General features: G+C 39.5%; 2 protein-coding genes across 3 annotated transcripts in view; both read right to left on the bottom strand.

Moving 5' to 3' along the window:
* Window positions 1-16,670, bottom strand: part of araf (A-Raf proto-oncogene, serine/threonine kinase) — a 50,293-nt gene extending 33,623 nt beyond the window's left edge. Inside the window, exons 1-3 of one of the 2 annotated variants that reach the window (XM_034171013.1) lie at window positions 16,614-16,670; window positions 6,461-6,676; window positions 4,301-4,404 (exon numbers count right to left, since the gene is read on the bottom strand). In XM_034171013.1, the coding sequence (XP_034026904.1) occupies window positions 4,301-4,404; window positions 6,461-6,571 (215 nt within the window). In that variant the 5' untranslated portion in view covers window positions 6,572-6,676; window positions 16,614-16,670. Of the gene's footprint in view, window positions 1-4,300; window positions 4,405-6,460; window positions 6,677-6,833; window positions 6,854-16,613 lie in introns of those variants that run through there. The other variant, XM_034171014.1, reaches the window with a different exon arrangement.
* A 4,775-nt stretch (window positions 16,671-21,445) lies between these two features.
* Window positions 21,446-23,669, bottom strand: part of imp4 (IMP U3 small nucleolar ribonucleoprotein 4) — a 26,173-nt gene continuing 23,949 nt past the window's right edge. Inside the window, 1 exon segment of the mRNA XM_034171012.1 lies at window positions 21,446-21,798. Coding sequence (XP_034026903.1) covers window positions 21,686-21,798 — 113 coding nt within the window. The 3' untranslated portion in view covers window positions 21,446-21,685.

The raw sequence follows: 23,669 nt of genomic DNA, 5'->3' as shown, positions 1-23,669 counted from the left end.
ATTTTTGATCAGGATATGTCATTCAATGCACATATTAAACAAATATGTAGGACTGCTTTTTTGCATTTCAATCAATCAATCAACTTTTTTATATAGCGCCAAATCACAACAAACAGTTGCCCCAAGGCGCTTTATATTGTAAGGCAAGGCCATACAATAATTATGTAAAACCCCAACGGTCAAAACGACCCCCTGTGAGCAAGCACTTGGCTACAGTGGGAAGGAAAACTCCCTTTTAACAGGAAGAAACCTCCAGCAGAACCAGGCTCAGGGAGGGGCAGTCTTCTGCTGGGACTGGTTGGGGCTGAGGGAGAGAACCAGGAAAAAGACATGCTGTGGAGGGGAGCAGAGATCGATCACTAATGATTAAATGCAGAGTGGTGCATACAGAGCAAAAAGAGAAAGAAACAGTGCATCATGGGAACCCCCCAGCAGTCTACGTCTATAGCAGCATAACTAAGGGATGGTTCAGGGTCACCCTGATCCAGCCCTAACTATAAGCTTTAGCAAAAAGGAAAGTTTTAAGCCTAATCTTAAAAGTAGAGAGGGTGTCTGTCTCCCTGATCTGAATTGGGAGCTGGTTCCACAGGAGAGGAGCCTGAAAGCTGAAGGCTCTGCCTCCCATTCTACTCTTACAAACCCTAGGAACTACAAGTAAGCCTGCAGTCTGAGAGCGAAGCGCTCTATTGGGGTGATATGGTACTACGAGGTCCCTAAGATAAGATGGGACCTGATTATTCAAAACCTTATAAGTAAGAAGAAGAATTTTAAATTCTATTCTAGAATTAACAGGAAGCCAATGAAGAGAGGCCAATATGGGTGAGATATGCTCTCTCCTTCTAGTCCCCGTCAGTACTCTAGCTGCAGCATTTTGAATTAACTGAAGGCTTTTTCGGGAACTTTTAGGACAACCTGATAATAATGAATTACGATAGTCCAGCCTAGAGGAAATAAATGCATGAATTAGTTTTTCAGCATCACTCTGAGACAAGACCTTTCTGATTTTAGAGATATTGCGTAAATGCAAAAAAGCAGTCCTACATATTTGTTTAATATGCGCTTTGAATGACATATCCTGATCAAAAATGACTCCAAGATTTCTCACAGTATTACTAGAGGCCAGGGCAATGCCATCCAGAGTAAGGATCTGGTTAGACACCATGTTTCTAAGATTTGTGGGGCCAAGTACAATAACTTCAGTTTTATCTGAGTTTAAAAGCAGGAAATTAGAGGTCATCCATGTCTTTATGTCTGTAAGACAATCCTGCAGTTTAGCTAATTGGTGTGTGTCCTCTGGCTTCATGGATAGATAAAGCTGGGTATCATCTGCGTAACAATGAAAATTTAAGCAATACCGTCTAATAATACTGCCTAAGGGAAGCATGTATAAAGTGAATAAAATTGGTCCTAGCACAGAACCTTGTGGAACTCCATAATTAACTTTAGTCTGTGAAGAAGATTCCCCATTTACATGAACAAATTGTAATCTATTAGACAAATATGATTCAAACCACCGCAGCGCAGTGCCTTTAATACCTATGGCATGCTCTAATCTCTGTAATAAAATTTTATGGTCAACAGTATCAAAAGCAGCACTGAGGTCCAACAGAACAAGCACAGAGACGAGTCCACTGTCCGAGGCCATAAGAATGATCATTTGTAACCTTCACTAATGCTGTTTCTGTACTATGATGAATTCTAAAACCTGACTGAAACTCTTCAAATAGACCATTCCTCTGCAGATGATCAGTTAGCTGTTTTACAACTACCCTTTCAAGAATTTTTGAGAGAAAAGGAAGGTTGGAGATTGGCCTATAATTAGCTAAGATAGCTGGGTCAAGTGATGGCTTTTTAAGTAATGGTTTAATTACTGCCACCTTAAAAGCCTGTGGTACATAGCCAACTAACAAAGATAGATTGATCATATTTAAGATCGAAGCATTAAATAATGGTAGGGCATCCTTGAGCAGCCTGGTAGGAATGGGGTCTAATAAACATGTTGATGGTTTGGATGAAGTAACTAATGAAAATAACTCAGACAGAACAATCGGAGAGAAAGAGTCTAACCAAATACCGGCATCACTGAAAGCAGCCAAAGATAACGATACGTCTTTGGGATGGTTATGAGTAATTTTTTCTCTAATACTTAAAATTTTGTTAGCAAAGAAAGTCATGAAGTCATTACTAGTTAAAGTTAATGGAATACTCAGCTCAATAGAGCTCTGACTCTGTCAGCCTGGCTACAGTGCTGAAAAGAAACCTGGGGTTGTTCTTATTTTCTTCAATTAGTGATGAGTAGAAAGATGTCCTAGCTTTACGGAGGGCTTTTTTATAGAGCAACAGACTCTTTTTCCAGGCTAAGTGAAGATCTTCTAAATTAGTGAGACGCCATTTCCTCTCCAACTTACGGGTTATCTGCTTTAAGCTGCGAGTTTGTGAGTTATACCACGGAGTCAGGCACTTCTGATTTAAAGCTCTCTTTTTCAGAGGAGCTACAGCATCCAAAGTTGTCTTCAATGAGGATGTAAAACTACTGACAAGATACTCTATCTCCCTTACAGAGTTTAGGTAGCTACTCTGCACTGTGTTGGTATATGGCATTAGAGAACATAAAGAAGGAATCATATCCTTAAACCTAGTTACAGCGCTTTCTGAAAGACTTCTAGTGTAATGAAACTTATTCCCCACTGCTGGGTAGTCCATCAGAGTAAATGTAAATGTTATTAAGAAATGATCAGACAGAAGGGAGTTTTCAGGGAATACTGTTAAGTCTTCTATTTCCATACCATAAGTCAGAACAAGATCTAAGATATGATTAAAGTGGTGGGTGGACTCATTTACTTTTTGAGCAAAGCCAATAGAGTCTAATAATAGATTAAATGCAGTGTTGAGGCTGTCATTCTCAGCATCTGTGTGGATGTTAAAATCGCCCACTATAATTATCTTATCTGAGCTAAGCACTAGGTCAGACAAAAGGTCTGAAAATTCACAGAGAAACTCACAGTAACGACCAGGTGGACGATAGATAATAACAAATAAAACTGTTTTTTGGGACTTCCAATTTGGATGGACAAGACTAAGAGACAAGCTTTCAAATGAATTAAAGCTCTGTCTGGGTTTTTGATTAATTAATAAGCTGGAATGGAAGATTCCAGCTTATTAATTGTTATTATTGCTTATTATTAATTCCAGCTTATTGCATTTACGCAATATCTCTAAAATTAGAAAGGTCTTGTCTCAGAGTGATGCTGAAAAACTAATTCATGCATTTATTTCCTCTAGGCTGGACTATTGTAATTCATTATTATCAGGTTGTCCTAAAAGTTCCCTGAAAAGCCTTCAGTTAATTCAAAATACTGCAGCTAGAGTACTAACGGGGACTAGAAGGAGAGAGCATATCTCACCCATATTGGCCTCTCTTCATTAGCTTCCTGTTAATTCTAGAATAGAATTTAAAATTCTTCTTCTTACTTATAAGGTTTTGAATAATCAGGTGCCATCTTATCTTAGGGACTTCATAGTACCATATCACCCCAATAGAGCGCTTCGCTCTCAGACTGCAGGCTTACTTGTAGTTCCTAGGGTTTGTAAGAGTAGAATGGGAGGCAGCGCCTTCAGCTTTCAGGCTCCTCTCCTCTGGAACCAGCTCCCAATTTGGATCAGGGAGACAGACACCCTCTCTACTTTTAAGATTAGACTTAAAACTTTCCTTTTTGCTAAAGCTTATAGTTAGGGCTGGATTGGGTGACCCTGAGCCATCCCTTAGTTATGCTGCTACAGACTTAGACTGCTGGGGGGTTCCCATGATGCACTGAGTGTTTCTTTCTCTTTTTGCTCTGTATGCACCACTCTGCATGTAATCATTAGTGATCGATCTCTGCTCCCCTCCACAGCATGTCTTTTTCCTGGTTCTCTCCCTCAGCCCCAACCAGTCCCAGCAGAAGACTGCCCCTCCCTGAGCCTGGTTCTGCTGGAGGTTTCTTCCTGTTAAAAGGGAGTTTTTCCTTCCCACTGTCGCCAAGTGCTTGCTCACAGGGGGTCGTTTTGACCGTTGGGGTTTGTACGTAATTATTGTATGGCCTTGCCTTACAATTTAAAGCGCCTTGGGGCAACTGTTTGTTGTGATTTGGCGCTATATAAATAAAATTGATTGATTGATTGATTGATTAATATGGAGGTATGAGACTTGTAACAGTTGCTTGTCATTGCCCCTCCATCTGCCCTGTAGGTGATGAGGAATGCAAACTTTGCTTTCCCCACGGGGTGGGAGAAGACTGAAGAGTAAATAAAGCAATCTTACCCCTCTAAAAGCCGAAATACAGCACAGCAGTCTTGGTTTAGGCCTCTCACTTTGAGTGCTTTATCTAGACTCTCGTGTACAGTCTGTCCTTGACGAACATTCACCTAAGAACAACAAAGCAAGATTTCTTTACAACAAGTGAATATGAAATATATTGACAGGCAAATATCTACAAAATCTTTCTGGCAGAAATTTCTCCCTGCAAGAATGATACTTTAAGCCAGTGATTTTCAACCTTTTTTGAGCCGCGGCACCCTTTTTATATTTACAAAATCCTGCGGCACACCACCAACCAAAATAATATTATAATGCTATTACCTATGGTTTTGCGCAAAACCCAAATATCATTATTATTATTATTAATAGAAAATCGATACAGAAAACACCACATTTCGAAAATCCTCAAGCATTTTGCGCTCTTATCTCAAGTAGGGCTGTCACGATTAGAAATGTTTTTAAAGATATTTGACCATTTATTTCATCTCATGATCTCATAAATTCAGCATATGACGCGCACATGGTGTGAACAGGACGGTAACGGCAAAATCACACCTTTAGAGAAAGTTCAGAGAGAAGTAAAGGCAGCTTCACGTTTCCGTTTTAACGTTCACTCGGGTTAAAATCCTCTCTCTGCTCCGCGCTCACTGCGCACTGAACGTGTCGCGCCTGCATTCAGGAATCTCCCTCACCCACCCCCTCCCTCGCAGTCTGCAGCCTGTTAACTCCGTGCGCGCGCGCACAGGCACAGACACACACACCGACAGCTCCACATTTTAGACGGCTTTTGAAGAAGACGGCACTGTTTTAATCGGCCGTCAGCCTCCTTGTTATTGTCCCGCCTTAAGACGAGAGCGAGGCTGCAGCACGTTTGACATCAGATTCTGTCGTTTTATGCTTTGTGGATAAAATAAATAATTCACGGTAATCGCGAATATGAAAAATAATCGCGAATATGAAAAATACCCACGGCACCCTAGGGTGCCGCGGCACCCCGGTTGAGAATCACTGCTTTAAGCTTATGTCAGCCTTGTTAAGCAAGTGGTGGGTGTGCTTCCATCAAAACAGAAGGTCCTCAGTTCAAGACTACCTGTACCAAAATTTAAGTGTACATCTGGGAGGTGCTCTTTCAGAATAAAAAGTTGTTTTGAAACAGATACCTCAAATTGAATAATAAAATTAAACTATGAGGAAAAGGTAAGATTTTACTGATACCATCCTAAATAAATCATTAAATTACACTTAAACATATGACATTGGGCAGAGAAACTGGTGAAAAGTACAGGTAATCCTTCACACTTTTATACCTTGCTGTATTGTAACCAGGGTTCTAGCTAGGACCATTTTAGTGCTGGGTAAATTATGTGATTGTGGCTCTCAGTCAGGGGTGCAGGGGCCCCTGGTGGGGGTCAAGGGGGCAAAGCGCCCTGAAGCTATAGAGTTTTATACCTCTAAAATGCTATTGGCAAGCCCAATTTTAATCAATTTTGAGTGGTTTAAGATGCATTGAAAGCAAGAATAATAGACAAAAATGTGTTGTAATATTTGTAAAACCAAATTTCTTTTTAAAATGTTTCTGTCAAAGTCTAAGTTAATAAAATGAATAACGTTGAAAACTCAGAGGTTATCATGTACAGTCTGTGACAGCACCTTCAAAAGGTAAAGGGCTGTTTAAATCAAACTTGATGGATAAACTCAGTGGATGGCCTTCTTGCAACACAAATCATGTCAAGGTCAAGATTAGATCAGACATCATATTCCATCAACAATACCTGCAACATGTAAAGAGCAAACTCAATCAAACTTGGTGGCTAAAATTTGTGGACTGTTGCCTTGCTACACAGATCACATCAAGGTAAAATGAGAGGCAATCGCCAAAAATACACTAACGACCATATCTCAGGAAACAGATGAAATGTTGAAACAGCTTTGTGCATAGATTTGTGGTGTTATGGAGATAAATGCATCTGACTTCTGATATGAAAAATAGGTGGCTATGGTAAGGTACTTGATGCCTTGAAAAATACTGCGTGAGTAATAATGTTGGGTGTTCCATTAACTTCAAAGCATTATTTTTCTTTTGGTCAATAAGTTGTAAAGGTTTGATTTATTTTAAACAACAAGCAAATTAACTTGTTCTTAAATGAAAAATAAAAAACTCACCACTGTCCTCTGTTTATTGGGGAGGTAGACTCGGATGGTCCCACCACCTCGGGGTACATCCTCCGGACTAGTCTCCCCTGATGAGGAGTAGGAGGAGGAGGTGGAGGACATGATGAGTAGCGGCAGCAGCAGCAGGGGAACACAGAGCTAACACACCACAACTTTAGGAATGTTTCACACACAGAAGACCAGAAGAACTGGCTCTTTATGGAGAACCTACAACAGCAGCATGAAAATATTTCAGTACCATCAACTGTGTAGATTATATATATATATATATATACATATATACATACACACACACGTAAAAGTGCTAACAATTTCAGTTGGGATACATCATAAAAGGTTTCTGGAGTTCTTTTTAAAGCAGTACATCTGCTCCAAGTGACGAGAATTGACTGCTGTTCAGAGGTCTAACTCTGCGGTTGGTGAAGATGGTATCTCTGATGGAGCAGTACTGTGGCAAAGAGATGACAGTACCTGAACAATGCTGTGGTTATGGTAACCATTTTTAGCTCCTGCTCCATTTCGTACACTGCACAAGGGATTCCCCAGCTTTACTTCCATTGGCCAAATAAGCCATAGCGTGCATCAAAATCATTGAACAGGTCTTAAGAAGTTTCCAATCCATGCCAAGACCTACCCACTATGACAATAAGAAGCAAAGGAAATTTATGAAGCAATGAGTACATCTACAACCCCTGGCAAAAATTATGGAATCACCGGCCTCAGAGGATGTTTATTCAGTTGTTTAATTTTGTAGAAAAAAAGCAGATCACAGACATGACACAAAACTAAAGTCATTTCAAATGGCAACTTTCTGGCTTTAAGAAACACTATAAGAAATCAAGAAAAAAAAGATTGTGGCAGTCAGTAACGGTTACTTTTTTAGACCAAGCAGAGGAAAAAAATATGGAATCACTCAATTCTGAGGAAAAAATTATGGAATCACCCTGTAACTTTTCATCCCCAAAACGAACACCTGCATCATATCAGATCTGCTCGTTAGTCTGCATCTAAAAAGGAGTGAACACACCTTGGAGAGCTGTTGCACCAAGTGGACTGACATGAATCATGGCTCCAACACAAGAGATGTCAATTGAAACAAAGGAGAGGATTAGAAAACTCTTAAAAGAGAGTAAATCATCACGCAATGTTGCAAAAGATGTTGGTTGTTCACAGTCAGATGTGTCTAAACTGGACCAAATACAAACAACATGGGAAGGTTGTTAAAGGCAAACATACTGGTAGACCAAGGAAGACAAAGCGTCAAGAGAGAAAACTTAAAGCAATATGTCTCAAAAATCGAAAAATGTACAACAAAACAAATGAGGAACGAATGGGAGGAAACTGGAGTCAACGTCTGTGACCGAACTGTAAGAAACCACCTAAAGGAAATGGGATTTACATACAGAAAAGCTAAACAAAAGGCATCATTAACACCTAAACAGAAAAAAACAAGGTTACAATGGGCTAAGGAAAAGCAATTGTGGACTGTGGATGACTGGATGAAAGTCATATTCAGTGATGAATCTCGAATCTGCATTGGGCAAGGTGATGATGCTGGAACTTTTGTTTGGTGCCTTTCCAATGAGATTTATAAAGATGACTGCCTGAAGAGAACATGTAAATTTCCACAGTCATTGATGATATGGGGCTGCATGTCAGGTAAAGGCACTGGGGAGATGGCTGTCATTACATCATCAATAAATGCACAAGTTTATGTTGATATTTTGGACAATTGAAAGGATGTTTGGGGATGATGAAATCATTTTTCAAGATGATAATGCATCTTGCCATAGAGCAAAAACTGCAAAAACATTCCTTGCAAAAAGACACATAGGGTCAATGTCATGGCATAGGGTCAATGTCAATGAGCAGATCTGATTTGATGCAGGTGTTAATTTGGGGGATGAAAATTTACAGGGTGATTCCATAATTTTTTCCTCAGAATTGAGTGAGTCCATATTTTTTTCCTCTGTTTGGTCTAAAAAAGTAACCGTTACTGACTGCCACAATCTTTTTTTCTTGATTTCTTATAGTGTTTCTTAAAGCCAGAAAGTTGCCATTTGAAATGACTTTAATTTTGTGTCATGTCTGTGATCTGCTTTTTTTCTACAAAATTAAACAACTGAATAAACATCCTCTGAGGCCGGTGATTCCATAATTTTTTGCCAGGGGTTGTACTATGACTGCCCCACTGTTGCTGGTTTCACTCTTTGTGGTCCACATGACTGATGAAATTTAACACTGCAAGTCATACACTGCAACCGGGAATGATGTCACAAATGAGGTAAATGTGTTCCATTTTCAACTAGGGATGGGTATCAAGAACCGGTTCCTTTTGGGTATCGTTAAGAAATGATTCGATCCAACGACATCAATAAGCTTTTTGCTTAACGATTCCCTTATCAGTCCTTCAGAGTGGCCGTTGTTTTGGGGGGTGTTTTTTCAGGAAAATGATCATTTCTCTACATCGATTACAGACCCTGCAGCGGGTCCATAATCAACTTTTCTGCAGCGCGGCTTTGCTTTGAACCAATTGAAGCAGTGGTTCGCAGATTGAAGCAGTGCTTCGATCTATTGCTTCGTTTATTCTTTCTTTCGCTTAATTTTCCCCCGCTAAAACCCTAAAGAGGATACGTCTGAGTATTATTTACCTTTTCTATGTTAAACTGACCTGTTATGGTCTTCTCAAACAGTTGATAGATGTATTTTATAACTTAAAAACGGGAGCGATGCTAACCCGTTAGCATGTCTAAGGCATTTTCAATGTTAAAAGTTAGCATTAAGCAGTTGCAGCTGTCATCACGTTCAGGTGCATTTGTTTTCAAATTGTAATTTTTTTTAAATTTTTGTTTATATATTAATAATCTAATGATTATTATATACAATATATACTTATTATATACAATTTTAGAGAAAGAGACAAAAAGAACCTGAATAGAAACACAACAGAAAATATAAAAGCAACTAACAATGAACATACATACATACATACATACATACATACATGAATAAATAAATAAATAAATAAGTGTTTCCTGTGAACACCTAGTGACTCTTACACCTCCACTTCATCCCTGACTTATTTAAGTTTAATGACAGTTTGTTTCGGTCAAACAATATTTTCAATGTGTTAATTTCTTCAGTGATTTTCTCCAGAACTATCTGCCAAACTAGAAAACTGCTGCATCCTAGTAAAAGCAGAATACTACTGGAAGTAAGTAAGTAAGTAAATACATTTTATTTGTATAGCACCTTTCACAGACATGAGCCACAAGGTGCTTTAAAACATAAAAAGCACAATACACCACACAATACACCACACAGTGGCCAAGACATTTAAAAACATAGCATAGCAGCCCAAAACCTAAGCAAAAGCTTGTGTAAAAAAGGTCTTAAGTTGGCTTTTAAAAGTGTTAACAGAGTCCAGTAAGCGCAGAGAGAGCGCCTGGGAGCAACAGCCTGGAAGGATCGCTCTCCTCTGGTTGAAAAACGGGTGCGTGGAACCATCAACAAATTTTGATCCACAGACCTCAATGCCCTGGCAGGGGCATAAGGCTGGAGGAGGTCACAGATATAGGAAGGCGCCTGACTATGTAGAGCTCTAAAGGTTAAAACCAAAATTTTAAAATTGATCCTGTAGGACACTGGCAGCCAATGAAGCTCCTTTAAAATTGGGGAAATGTGAGTCCTCCTGTTGGCTTGTGTCAGAATTCTCGCTGCAGAGTTCTGTACCAACTGCAGTCGACGCAACTCCTTTTTGTTTAGACATGAAAACAAACTGTTACAATAGTCTAAGCATGTTGACACAAAAGCATGAATAATAAGCTCTAAATCATTTCGTGACACCATTTTCCTGAGCTTAGAGCTGTTTCTTAGTTGAAAGAAGCAGTTCCTCGTCAGCTGTTTACAGTGCTGTACTAAAGACATCTCTTTGTCAAAGATGACACCCAAGTTTCAATGACTTGATTTTGCAGACTGGCCCAGGACACCCAAGTACTGTTGAATACCTGGAATATGGGCATCAGGGGCAATAACCAATGTTTCTGTTTTGTCTGCATTGAGCTGAAGAAAGTTATTCCTTAGCCATTGTTTTATTTCCACTAAACAATGGAGGAAGGAATCGAGCTTCTTAATCTCAGATGGCTTAAAGGAGCAGTAAAGCTGGATGTCATCTAACTGGCAAGAAACATCAGTCAATCTTTGAATGATCTTACCTAAAGGGATCAAGTACAATAAAAAGAAAATGGGGAAAACAGAACCTTGAGGGACTCCACATAACAGGTCCACAGACTCTGACCTTATCTGGTTAGCAGAAACGCTAAAGCTACGCCCGGACAGATATGAGGAAAAACCACTGAAGAACTGACCCCGACAGTCTGACATGATCCCTCAATCTACTCAGCAGGACCTGGTGGTCAACAGTATCAAAGGCAGAGGACAAATCCAAGAGTACTAACACAGTGCATTTCCCAGCATCAGCAGACATCATACGTAATGTCGCTGGACACTTTCAGAAGAGCCGTTTCCGTAGAGTGTTGTCTACGAAAACCAGACTGAAACCTGTCGTGAATGTTATTCTGATCCAGGAAGAGTGTCAGTTGGTCTGAAACCACCCTCTCGAGGATCTTAGACAGGAATGGGAGCTTAGAAATAGGTCTAAAACTACTTAGCGCCATTTGATTTAAACCTGATTTTTTCAGTAGAGGCAACACTATGGCATGCTTGAAAGCTCCGGTGGACAGAGAAAGATTTACCATTTTAGTAACACACGGACCTATTACCTCAAATACTTTAGAGAAGAGCCTGTAGGGAAGGATGTCCAATGAGCAAGAGGAAGGTTTCATCTTGTTCACCAATGCTGAAATATCAGCAAGTGTCATAGCCCTAAATGAAGACCAAATGCTGGGGACAGGCTCAACAACAGTCGAAGTACCACACAGGGGGCGTGGGATTTTATCCTTGATCAACTTGATTTTGTCAATGAAAAAACTCAAAAAGGCATTGCTGTCAGCTTCAGAAAACACAGGAGTAACTGAAGCAGCAGGACATACAAGAGAGTTGATTGTATCAAACAATACTCTGGGATTCTTCTTATTAACAGACACCAGCTGATGTATGTAGACAGAACGGGCACTTGGGATTCTTCTTATTAACAGACACCAGCTGATGTATGTAGACAGAACGGGCACTCTCAGCCATTTTGTTATATGATGAAACTAGCTCCCTGAGATGAAGCCTGTGAACCTCAAGTTTAGAGGATTTCCACAGGCGTTCAGTCCTTCGACACAGTCTCTTAAGACTTAAGAGCTCTTCATTTATCCAAGGGCACTCATTTTTCTGTAAAGACACATTGTATTTAACAGGAGCCAACTGATCAAGAATAGTTTCACAGTGTTGGTTAAAACACTGAATTAAATTGTCCACATCAAGGAAATCAGTGAACATACAAGGATTAAACATAGAAGAAAATCTTTCTGCAGTATCAGCAGTGATGATACGCCTCCGAGACTTAACTTCTAAGGGCTTCTGATCAGAGCTGAAATGCAGGTCAAACAAAACGAGACTATGATCACTCAAGTGGACGTCATTTATAGACATGTTTAAAATGTCTAGGCCAAGCGTAAAAACTAAATCTAAAATGTGACCCTTTTGGTGAGTGGGCTCAGAAACATGTTGCACAAAATTAAAAGCTTCAGTCAATGATAAAAGCTCCAACGCAGGGCAAGATAACTTGTCATCAACATGAAGGTTAAAATCTCCAAGTATTAAAACAGATTCCAACGTTATAATAGAGGAATGAATTTGAATAACGAAAGTTTTTTTCTCACCTAAATGGATGCTGCATTCACTGCAGTTTATTATCTGGAATAGTCCCAGATTGCATTTCAGAGCTTCTAGAATTCAAACATTTTCGTGCAGGTGGTGTTAGGAGGTAATTTTGGGTTTCAGCTTTTTTTGTTTTTCACCACTTTCATCCCTGAATGTGTCAATCGTGAGTCACTTTTGTGCAGATTAAAGTTACTAACTGGGACTCCTGTCTTGTTGCGAGAAAGAAATGAGAATCATCCTCCGTTCTGTTCACACAGCTCCAAATACTACGCGGCTCTCTGCCGAGTCAAGTTAGAATGATAGAGTTCTGTCGGAATTTATAACTTCAAAGCGAATCACCGTTTTGTTTATTTTTATTTATGTGCGGAGATCAAGGATACAGTGACCAATTTCATATTTATTTACTTTAAGACTCAATGAAATACGTAGAAAACCTATAAAGCCTAATTTTAGTACAAAATTCACGAGGTATCGATAAGGGAATAGATAAGGAATCGGATCGACAAGCAGAATTGATATTGGCATCGATATCGATAAAATCTTATCAATACTCATCCCTATTTTCAACACAACACTGCAAGCTGGAAAATAAACCAGACACCCACAAGATTTTAAAGTATAGAATGCTACAAAAAATGTTCAGTCAGCCAAAGACACCATATGGGACAGAACAGATGGTACAGAAGTTACTGTTTTAACTGACTGCGTGGTTTTCAGCTCAGTGCAGCAAGTTGTCATTGTTCGCAACATCTACTGGGTTAGCCAATATTAGTGGCACCAATTAATATACGTGACATTACATAGCATTTTACACATAAAAATACCACAGCAAGATGTCTACAGGCAGCAACAGGACAGTACTGTGTTGCACAAAAAAAGACAGAATGGCTAAAAATAAATAAAATACAGCACTGACTACTATTGCTGATAAAGGCATCCGTCTTGGATTGTAAACTCAGGGTATGTGTGGTTCGCAAAAAAAAATGATGCTGAAAAACTAATTCATGCATTTATTTCCTCTAGGCTGGACTATTGTAATTCTTTATTATCAGGTTGTCCTAAAAGTTCCCTAAAAAGCCTTCAGTTAATTCAAAATGCTGCAGCTAGAGTACTGACGGGGACTAGCAGGAGAGAGCATATCTCACCCGTGTTGGCCTCTCTTCATTGGCTTCCTGTTAATTCTAGAATAGAATTTAAAATTCTTCTTCTTACTTATAAGGTTTTGAATAATCAGGTCCCATCTTATCTTAGGGACCTCGTAGTACCATATCACCCTAATAGAGCGCTTCGCTCTCAGACTGCAGGCTTACTTGTAGTTCCTAGGGTTTGTAAGAGTAGAATGGGAGGCAGAGCCTTCAGCTTTCAGGCTCCTCTCCTGTGGAACCAGCTCCCAATTCAGATCAGGGAGACAGATACCCTCTCTACTTTTAAGATTAGGCTTAAAACTTTCCTTTTCGCTAAGGCTTATAGTTAGGGCTGGATCGGGTGACCCTGGACTATTCCTTGGTTATGCTGCTTTAGACGTAGACTGTGGGGGGGTTCCCATGATGCACTGTTTCTTTCTCTTTTTGCTCTGTATGCATCACTCCGCATTTAATCATTGGTGATCGATCTCTGCCCCCCTCCACAGCATGTCTTTTTCCTGGTTCTTTCCCTCAGCCCCAACCAGTCTCAGCAGAAGACTGCCCCTCCCTGAGCCTGGTTCTGCTGGAGGTTTCTTCCTGTTAAGAGGGAGTTTTTCCTTCCCACTGTTGCCAAGTGCTTGCTCACAGGGGGTCGTTTTGACCGTTGGGGTTTTTCATAATTATTGTATGGCCTTGCCTTACAATATAAAGCGCCTTGGGGCAACTGTTTGTTGTGATTTGGCGCTATATAAAAAAAAGTTGATTGATTGATTGACTTCAGAGACCGTTCTTGGTAGTAGTATCTGGGAAATTCTGACCTCCAAGTACGAACGGAATGCACCAAGACTCCAAGACATGTTTGGTGACTTGGAAATGAATTTGGCCACTACCCAGCTACTTATGGAGGCGACACTGACCCCTTTAAGGGTGGGAACGTGGGGAATTTTTTGGCCCAATCTTGGGCAATATCTGAATGACACATATGGTTCTCTAAACTCACACAAAAATGCCAGTATAATGTGAGCATCTTTGGTCACTTGTGGAACAAATGTAATGTCAAACTTTAATAAAAACAGCTGACAGGAAATATAAATATTAAAGTGGCTACTGATACAGTACCGTATCCACTTTGTCCAATACCCAATAAACTGCTGCAATTGTACACCATCTAATAACAAACTTCTGTGATTATTGTGATATAAAAAAGGGATATCATGCATTGCAGGAGGCAAATAAAGAATTTTAAGCTCAAAATTTAGGGTTAGGCCTTAACCATGGCATTGGGTAGTTTAAGTAACAATGGGTGCCATACTAATACCAAATCACTGTTTACATATGGCATCATTTCAATGCCCTACAAATTTTAATCAACAACTATTTTAGAATTTGTTGATTGTTTTTTGAGTCTTTGCTCAATAAATATCAAAATTCTTTGATTTCAGCTTCTTAAATGTGAATATTTTCTAAGGGGTGGTAGCCAAGTTGTTAGTGCACGTGGTTTCACTGTGGAAGGTTCCCGGTGTCAGGAACTCAGCACTCTCCTAGACTGAGCCCCCCTGACTTCACTGCGTATGCGTCATGTCGGAGCATTAGCAACGATTAACATTATCACCTTGTTTCTGCTTAAAACTGACTTTAGAGTGACTTGAGGTTTTACTTTGTTATGTGATTGTTAATGATCAAATTATAACCTTTGATTGGTTTGGGTGTAGAGTTAGACTCAGACGCGCTGCTATCGCGCTGATTGCTCCCCAGTCTTTTATTATGAAATAATGCTGAATTTATGTGGAAATGATTGTTGTACAAAAGTGTCAGATATCTGTTGCTGAGATAGATGGTGACTGGCGTGCAGTTTTAAGCAGAAACGAGGCAATCGGTGAGTCGCTGCTGACACTCTAAAATGACACATGCGCAGTGAAGGCACAGTGAAAGGCAGGGGGAGTGCTGAGCTCCTCATAATGGTTCAAACCCCACCCCTGCCACATTTCTCCATAGTTGTGTCAGGAACAGCATCCAGCGTGAAACTTGTGCCAATTCAACATCCAGATTTGCTGCAGCGACCGAGTGCAAACAAGACAGCAGCGAAGGGACTTACTTAGTTTTAAATGTGAATATTTTCTGGTATATTTTACTCTCATCTGGCAACAAACTAAGTATTTTGGGCTGTCAACAAAGCAAGACATTTGAAGGCATCATCCCAGGTCCTGGGTAACACAAACATTTTTCACCATTTACAGACCTGCCATCTAATCAACTAGAAAACTACCAGTCAATTAGGACAGTAATGGTTAGTTGCAGCCCTAGTAATGAGATCAGTGAGATTTTTTTTAATTATTGGACAAATGTTTTCTTAACGAAAAATTACTTTGCCTCCCCCCATGGCCACCCCTCAGACAGACAAAGCAAACAAACAAACAAACAAACAAAAAAAACCCCACAGCAATAAAGAGCATAATGACCTCCCTTCAGACAAAATATTTGTTTGAAAAAAGGCATCAGTAAATAGTAAATTCTGAACTGCAACTCAAGCATGTATTAGGTTTGCATCCTGTGCTATAGAATATTGTCACGTGGTATAAGGTGATGCGGCTGAGCGTACTCTCTGCTGAAGTTTAAAAACTGGAAATTCCGCACTGGCAGTGAAAGCTGCACCGGTGCTAACGAAAAGCTTAAGTTAGCAAAGGTTAGCTCGTTAGCTTAACACGGGACCCAACGCCTTGTCGATTTGGGAGAAGTCATTTTCCTTTTCTCGATGCGCAACATCAGCGACTTTAGTTAACAAATCACCAGTTGTTAAGTTAGCATTAAGTAACGCAGTGACAGAATGACATTAAGTGCAAGGAGACTCAAAAACCGAAGTAAAGCCCATGTTCAAATCCACTTATAAAACCACCAGCTGGCTAAATGACTAAATGCAACTAACAGGGGATTATCGGGCCAACTCAGCAGCTATCTTACTTTAATGACCAGTCCGGAACTTTAATACTAGTAGTCTAGTTAGTAGCCAGCTAACATTAGCAAACGGAGGAGAGGGGATACGAACGTGTCAGCTTGTTGAATACTTCTGTTTTCCTAAACTGTGACTTAACACCCAGAAATAACCTAAACACCACATTATAGTTGGCGCCATTTAGTAGAAAACAAATAAACACTAAACACTCGAAATGCAGTTTGGATTTAAGTTTTCTCACCTGGGGCAGCCATCTTGAATTTCCTAAATCTGAAGTCGGATCTGTCAAAAGAAGTTCAGAGAAAGCGGAAAACCTCGTAAATGCTCTCTCCTGATTGGCTCATTCTTCCAGCTACGCGCTTTGATTGGATACAGCAGCAGTCCGTTTAGGGGCGGGAGTAGAGGGTAAACAGTTTTGTCATGTAAATGATTTGGACGCTGAAGCAGATTCACATTCATCCAATACACAAAGATCTGGACTTACTAATAAAAATTGTCCATAACACTTATTTTTTTCTACAACCCCTGGCAAAAATTATGGAATCACCGGCCTCGGAGGATGTTCATTCAGTTGTTTAATTTTGTAGAAAAAAAGCAGATCACAGACATAAGACAAAACTAAAGTAATTTCAAATGGCAACTTTCTGGTTTTAAGAAACACTATAAGAAATCAAGAAAAAAAGATTGTGGCAGTCAGTAACGGTTACTTTTTTAGACCAAGCAGAGGAAAAAAATATGGAATCACTCAATTCTGAGGAAAAAATTATGGAATCACCCTGTAAATTTTCATTCCCAAAACTAACACCTGCATCATATCAGATCTGCTCGTTAGTCTGCATCTAAAAAGGAGTGATCACACCTTGGAGAGCTATTGCACCAAGTGGACTAACATGAATCATGGCTCCAACACGAGCGATGTCAGTTGAAACAAAGGAGAGGATTATCAAACTCTTAAAAGAGAGTAAATCATCATGCAATGTTGCAAAAGATGTTGGTTGTTCACAGTCAGCTGTGTCTAAACTCAGGACCAAATACAAAAAACATGGGAAGGTTGTTAAAGGCAAACATACTGGTAGACCAAGGAAGACATCAAAGCGTCAAGACAGAAAACTTAAAGCAATATGTCTCAAAAATCCAAAAATGCACAACAAAACAAATGAGGAACGAATGGGAGGAAACTGGAGTCAACGTCTATGACTGAACTGTAAGAAACCGCCTAAGGGAAATGGGATTTACATACAGAAAAGCTAAACGAAAGCCATCATTAACACCTAAACAGAATAAACAAGGTTACAATGGGCTAAGGAAAAGCAATCGTGGACTGTGGATGACTGGATGAAAGTGATATTCAGTGATGAATCTCAAATCTGCATTGGGCAAGGTGATGATGCTGGAACTTTTGTTTGGTGCCGTTCCAATGAGATTTATAAAGATGATTGCCTGAAGAGAACATCTAAATTTCCACAGTCATTGATGATATGGGGCTGCATGTCAGGTAAAGGCACTGGGGAGATGGCTGTCATTACATCATCAATAAATGCACAAGTTTATGTTGATATTTTGGACAATTGAAAGAATGTTTGGGGATGATGAAATCATTTTTCAAGATGATAATGCATCTTGCCATAGAGCAAAAACTGAAAACGTTCCTTGCAAAAAGACACATAGGGTCAATGTCAATGTGCAGATCTGATTTGATGCAGGTTTTAGTTTGGGGGATGGAAATTTCCAGGGTGATTCCATAATTTATTCCTCAGAATTGAGTGATTCCATATTTTTTTCCTCTGCTTGGTCTAAAAAAGTAACCGTTACTGTCACAATCTTTTTTCTTGATTTCTTATAGTGTTTCTTAAAGCCAGAAAGTTGCTATTTGAAATGACTTTAGTTTTGTGTCATGTCTGTGATCTGCTTTTTTCCACAAAATTAAACAACTGAATGAACATCCTCCGAGGCCGGTGATTCCATTTTTGCCAGGGGTTATAGATCTTGAAGCAATCTGCCCAAAAGGTTGAGGACTTTAGGATTCTCATGTCTTGCTCAAGGATACTTTCACACTAAGGGAAGGAATCCACCAACACTTCAGTTTAGTTAGAAGACAGCCTGCTTGGCTCCAAAAATATGGATTTTTTGGGGGTCCGATACTGATACTGATATTAAGGAGTATAAAATTATGATACTAACATATATCTGCTGATATATACATAAAAAATAGTAATGATTCATAACATTTTGTCATCAAACCATTAAGACCAAGAAATGTAATTGAGCACTGATGTTTTACAGTTTAAACACAAACTTTATTTAATAGTGTCTGAAGATCCTCTTCAGACAGCACAAAATCCCAGTTTACTTTAAACCGGTTAACACCTTGAGACAGAAATTAGTTCACCCTAAGGACAAGATCCCTAGTTACAAACAGAGCAATGTAGTGTATTCTATCAGATGTCAGGAAAACTGTAACAAACACTACATAGGTGAGACTAAACAACCTTTACACAAAAGGCTATACCAGCACCGCAGAGAGGGCGCCAGTGGACCTGTCTGCAGTTCATCTCCACCTTAAAGACACTAACCACACATTTGAGGACAAGGAAGTTAAAATATTAGCCAGAGAGAAGAAATGGTTTGAGAGAGGGGTCAAAGAGGCATTCTTTGTGAAACGTTTAAAACCCAGCCTTAACCAGGGAGGGAGTCTGAGACACGCTTTATCCCGTTTACAATGGGGTACTCAGGTCAAAAGAGTTTCAGTCTTTTGTTCATGGTAATGAGTCATTCACGTCATCAGGAGAGTCATCAAGGGAGCCATCACGATAGACATCCATGCCATCATTAGGAGGGACAGCTGTCCTGTCATTAGGAGAGTGCTAACTAGAGCACAATAGTTGCTTATTAGAGCTACTGTTTAATCACTAGCCTATAGCAGTCTGCCTCTCAGTAGGAGGGGTCTGGTTAGGTTTAAAACTCCAGCTTTTGTGGCTTTCTGTTTATTCGTCTCTACAAGAGTCAGGCAGAAGTCAGACTTCCAGAGCAAGAATTTTAGCTGAGGAAGCTTCTGCGATTTGAAGCGAAACGTCCTTGCGTCGAGCAACTCAGTCCAATCGAAGATTCAAGCTTCTCTACTATGGAAACCACCTGGACAACTGAGAGCCTACACAGAAACACAAACTTTATTTTAAAAATTATAACCAACATGCCAAACGGCCGTCATGCTGCCTTCTCTCAAATTTGCAGTCGCCCTGTGACATTACAGAGCATTTGCATAAAACAGACATCGCATCTATTTTGGCCCTGCCTAACCACTTGTCTCTAGACTCTGACTCTAGAACCATTCTGAAAATGAATGGCAGCTGGTCACTTTGCCTGTGTCTCATAGCTAATGTGACCACAGGGTGATGGGGCCCCAGCCATGCTTGTCAGCATTGTAAACAATACTGCCAGGGCGCACTCTGCTGGAGAACCTATAGAATGCCATTTCCAATGGTTTAACTGTTTTTCATGTTTATTAAATAAGTTTTCATATAGCAAAAATAAGTTGTGTTCACAAAACTCATATCAGTTGACATTATTAGCCAACTGATGCATCAGTCAGGTTCTGTTCACAGCTCACTTTATTCAGATACATTTTAGTCTAACTATAATTTGCCAATATTAATAAAAATAGAATCTGTACAATTGAAATCATTTTCAATGTATCTGACAAACACAACAAAGATCAGAAAAAGCTGAGTTTTTTTAAAAAGGTAAATACGCAGTGATTCTTACATTTTACTTTGAACTCTATTTCATTGCAGTCAGTATGATCCCAACACAATTTCATGTTTTGTGTGCTCAACTTCAATTGCTAATATACATTACTGCTTTTAAGGCTTGCAACACAAGTTGGGAAGCAAAAGCAAGTGACGAAGCATTTTTAGTTTGTCCTATACTTCCTGCAAAACACATTTTCAGGTGTGCAATATGGAAGCATTTGAATTATGATCACCAGATGTTTCCATAGTGCAACAGCATGGTGTCATTGTTGCATTTTTCCATTCAAAATATTTCACATTCTCTGTTGGGGACAGGTAAGGAGTGTAGGCATGCCAGTCCGGTTTCCGTATCCTCTTCTGTAGCCACGCTTTTGCAGTGAGTGTAAAATGTGTTTTTGCATTGTTTTTGAAAAATGCATGGATGTCTCTGGAAAAGCGGTCATCTTGAAAGCAGCACATGCTGCTCTAAAATCTCAACGTACTTCTCTACATTAATGCTGCCATCACACAAATGTAAGTTATATTTGCTAAGAGCACTGACGCAACCCTATATCATGACTTGTTGTTGGTAACCACCTGGGTGGTTCTTTTAATCTTTGGTCAGGAGTACAGAGTACATTTTGTAAAAATGTACTCTGCCCTTTCCCTCTGTGGTTACATCAGCTATTGACAATGGACTGTTCTTGATGCAGTGTCATCCGAGAAATTGGATATTACAGGTGTTAAATTTAAGCTTGTGACCTTGCCCTTTATGTACTGAAACTACTCCAATTCCTTGAATCATTTAGTGATATTATTTTCCTCAATTTCTTGACAAACTCGAGATGCTCTTCCCATCTTTGATATTGTTTTGTTCCAAATTATGATTGCAATTATCTGTTGACATTTGTTTGAAATAACATTTAACCTCATTAGTAGCCCTAAATTGTCCTGTCCCAACTTGCAGGCCTGAAATGCAGGAATAGATGCATCTTAAATTAATCAGACCACACGAAACATCAAATAGACTTGAGCACCACTGCCCGCCCCCCAAGTGTCTCTGCATGTGTGTGTGGGGTGGGGAGGGGGGGGGGGGTGATTTGTTTTGTTCATGGCAATGGTAATGAGACTACTGAATTTATGTCATAAATTCAATGTTCATACATGCAAGTTTGTAAAAACATCAAATTTAAATTTTTTATTAATATGAACTGATGCAACTTGAATGTAAATAATTCTGCAACAAATATAGCTTGACAAACAACACATGGCACTTGAAATTCAACTTTGTTCTTGCTTTCAGATATTTCTAATTTATACACTTAAAATAAAACCAAATGGGATATTTGGCATTAAATATGGTTTATTATAAAATGCAATACCACTGGATTAAGAAAAAAAGACTGCACATTTCAATAATAACACTGTGCAACTGATGTGATTCAAAGGTTTGCTTATCAAAGCCACTGTTGAGTACTGAGTAGAATTCTGGTCACACAGTTCTTGGCAGGATGATTTTAAACAGTCTTACAGAGATGTTATTTTGGGGATTCTGTCTGATAGTTTGGTTAAGCATCATGCGTCTCTATTCCACACTGAGGACCCTCCGTTTCTTAGCGGTGTGTGTATATGCATGGTGACGCCACTCAACATCCGCTGTGCTCTCGTTCTCCAACGTACCAAGTTTGATCATATACACTGGAGGGAAAAACAAAAACAAATGAGAGACAGAACTAGGCAAATCTGAAAAGCAGCAATGAATAAAAGTTTTGCTCATTTGTATTTCTAAAGACAAAACACTGGGCTTTTCAGCTTAAAAAAACAAACAAAATAAACCAAACAATATAATTACACTTCGTGTTATGTTTTAACCACACAGTACAGTTGAGTCTGGCGAGTATCACATCTGGAAAATCTTTTTCTTTCAGCTGCTCCCATTAGGGGTCGCCACAGCAGATCAGTCATTTCCATCTCACCCTGTCCTCTGTATCTTCCTCTGTAACACCAACCACCTGCATGTCCCCCATCAGCACATCTATAAACCTCCTCTTTGGCCTCCCTCTTCTCCTCCTGCCTGATGGCTCCATCCTCAGCATCCTTCTCCCTATATACCCGGGGTCCGTCCTCTGCACATGTCCAAACCATCTCAATCTCACCTCTCTGACTTTGTCTACAAACCATCCCACCTAAGCTGCCCGTTTGATCTTAATTTCAAATTGCACTGGTGCTTAGTTTTACTCATCATGTTTGCACATTTATTTATTTTTTAATTTATTTGTCCAGGTTCCTGAACAATTCATGGTTCTTACCTGTCTAATATATTACAAACTTACTGCATGTCTGATGCTTGCTGAATTGGTCATGATGTACAAGTTAACACAAAGTCAGTATGAAGTAACCTCTAAATTAGTGATGACACACTGCAAAAACAGCTGTTTCGAAGCATTTTGAAACCTTTGAAACACAGCTGTTCCAAAGTCCACATTAAAAGGAAGACATGCTGAACACTGGCACCTGCTGGATGGTTTGTGAATATGCGCTAACATAAAATTATGAATTCCATATTTTGAGGCTATACTCACTGTGGGATCTGTATGTGTATGGACATTGCTTGCATAAACAATATATGAAAGTAAATCTTTAGTCATTTACTATTCAATGCAGTGCTTCCAAATCTTTAATTAGTCAGCCTCGGAGGATGTTCATTCAGTTTAATTTTGTAGAAAAAAAGCAGATCACAAACATGACACAAAACTAAAGTCATTTCAAATGGCAACTTTCTGGCTTTAAGAAACACTATAAGAAATCAGGAAAAAAAATTGTGGCAGTCAGTAACAGTTACTTTTTAGACCAAGCAGAGGAAAAAAAAAATATGGAATCACTCAATTCTGAGGAAAAAATTATGGAATCATGAAAAACAAAAGAACACTCCAACACATCACTAGTATTTTGTTGCACCACCTCTGGCTTTATAACAGCTGCAGTCTCTGAGGCATGGACTTAATGAGTGACAAACAGTACTCTTCATCAATCTGGCTCCAACTTTCTCTGATTGCTGTTGCCAGATCAGCTTTGCAGGTTGGAGCCTTGTCATGGACCATTTTCTTCAACTTCCACCAAAGATTTTCAATTGGATTAAGATCCGGACTATTTGTAGGCCATGACATTGACCCTATGTGTCTTTTTGCAAGGAATGTTTTCACATTTTTTGCTCTATGGCAAGATGCATTATCATCTTGAAAAATGATATCATCCCCAAACATCCTTTCAATTGATGGGATAAGAAAAGTGTCCAAAATATCAACGTAAACTTGTGCATTTATTGATAATGTAATGACAGCCATCTCCCCAGTGCCTTTACCTGACATGCAGCCCCATATCATCAATGACTGTGGAAATTTACATGTTCTCTTCAGGCAGTCATCTTTATAAATCTCATTGGAACGGCACCAAACAAAAGTTCCAGCATCATCACCTTGCCCAGTGCAGATTCGAGATTCATCACTGAATATGACTTTCATCCAGTCATCCACAGTCCACAATTGCTTTTCCTTAGCCCATTGTAACCT

The sequence above is a fragment of the Thalassophryne amazonica genome, chromosome 5, assembly GCF_902500255.1.
Source record: "Thalassophryne amazonica chromosome 5, fThaAma1.1, whole genome shotgun sequence".
NCBI classification, from domain to species: domain Eukaryota; kingdom Metazoa; phylum Chordata; class Actinopteri; order Batrachoidiformes; family Batrachoididae; genus Thalassophryne; species Thalassophryne amazonica.
The sequence above is the reverse complement of the archived record's forward strand: the minus strand, read 5'-3'. Positions and strand labels throughout refer to the sequence as shown.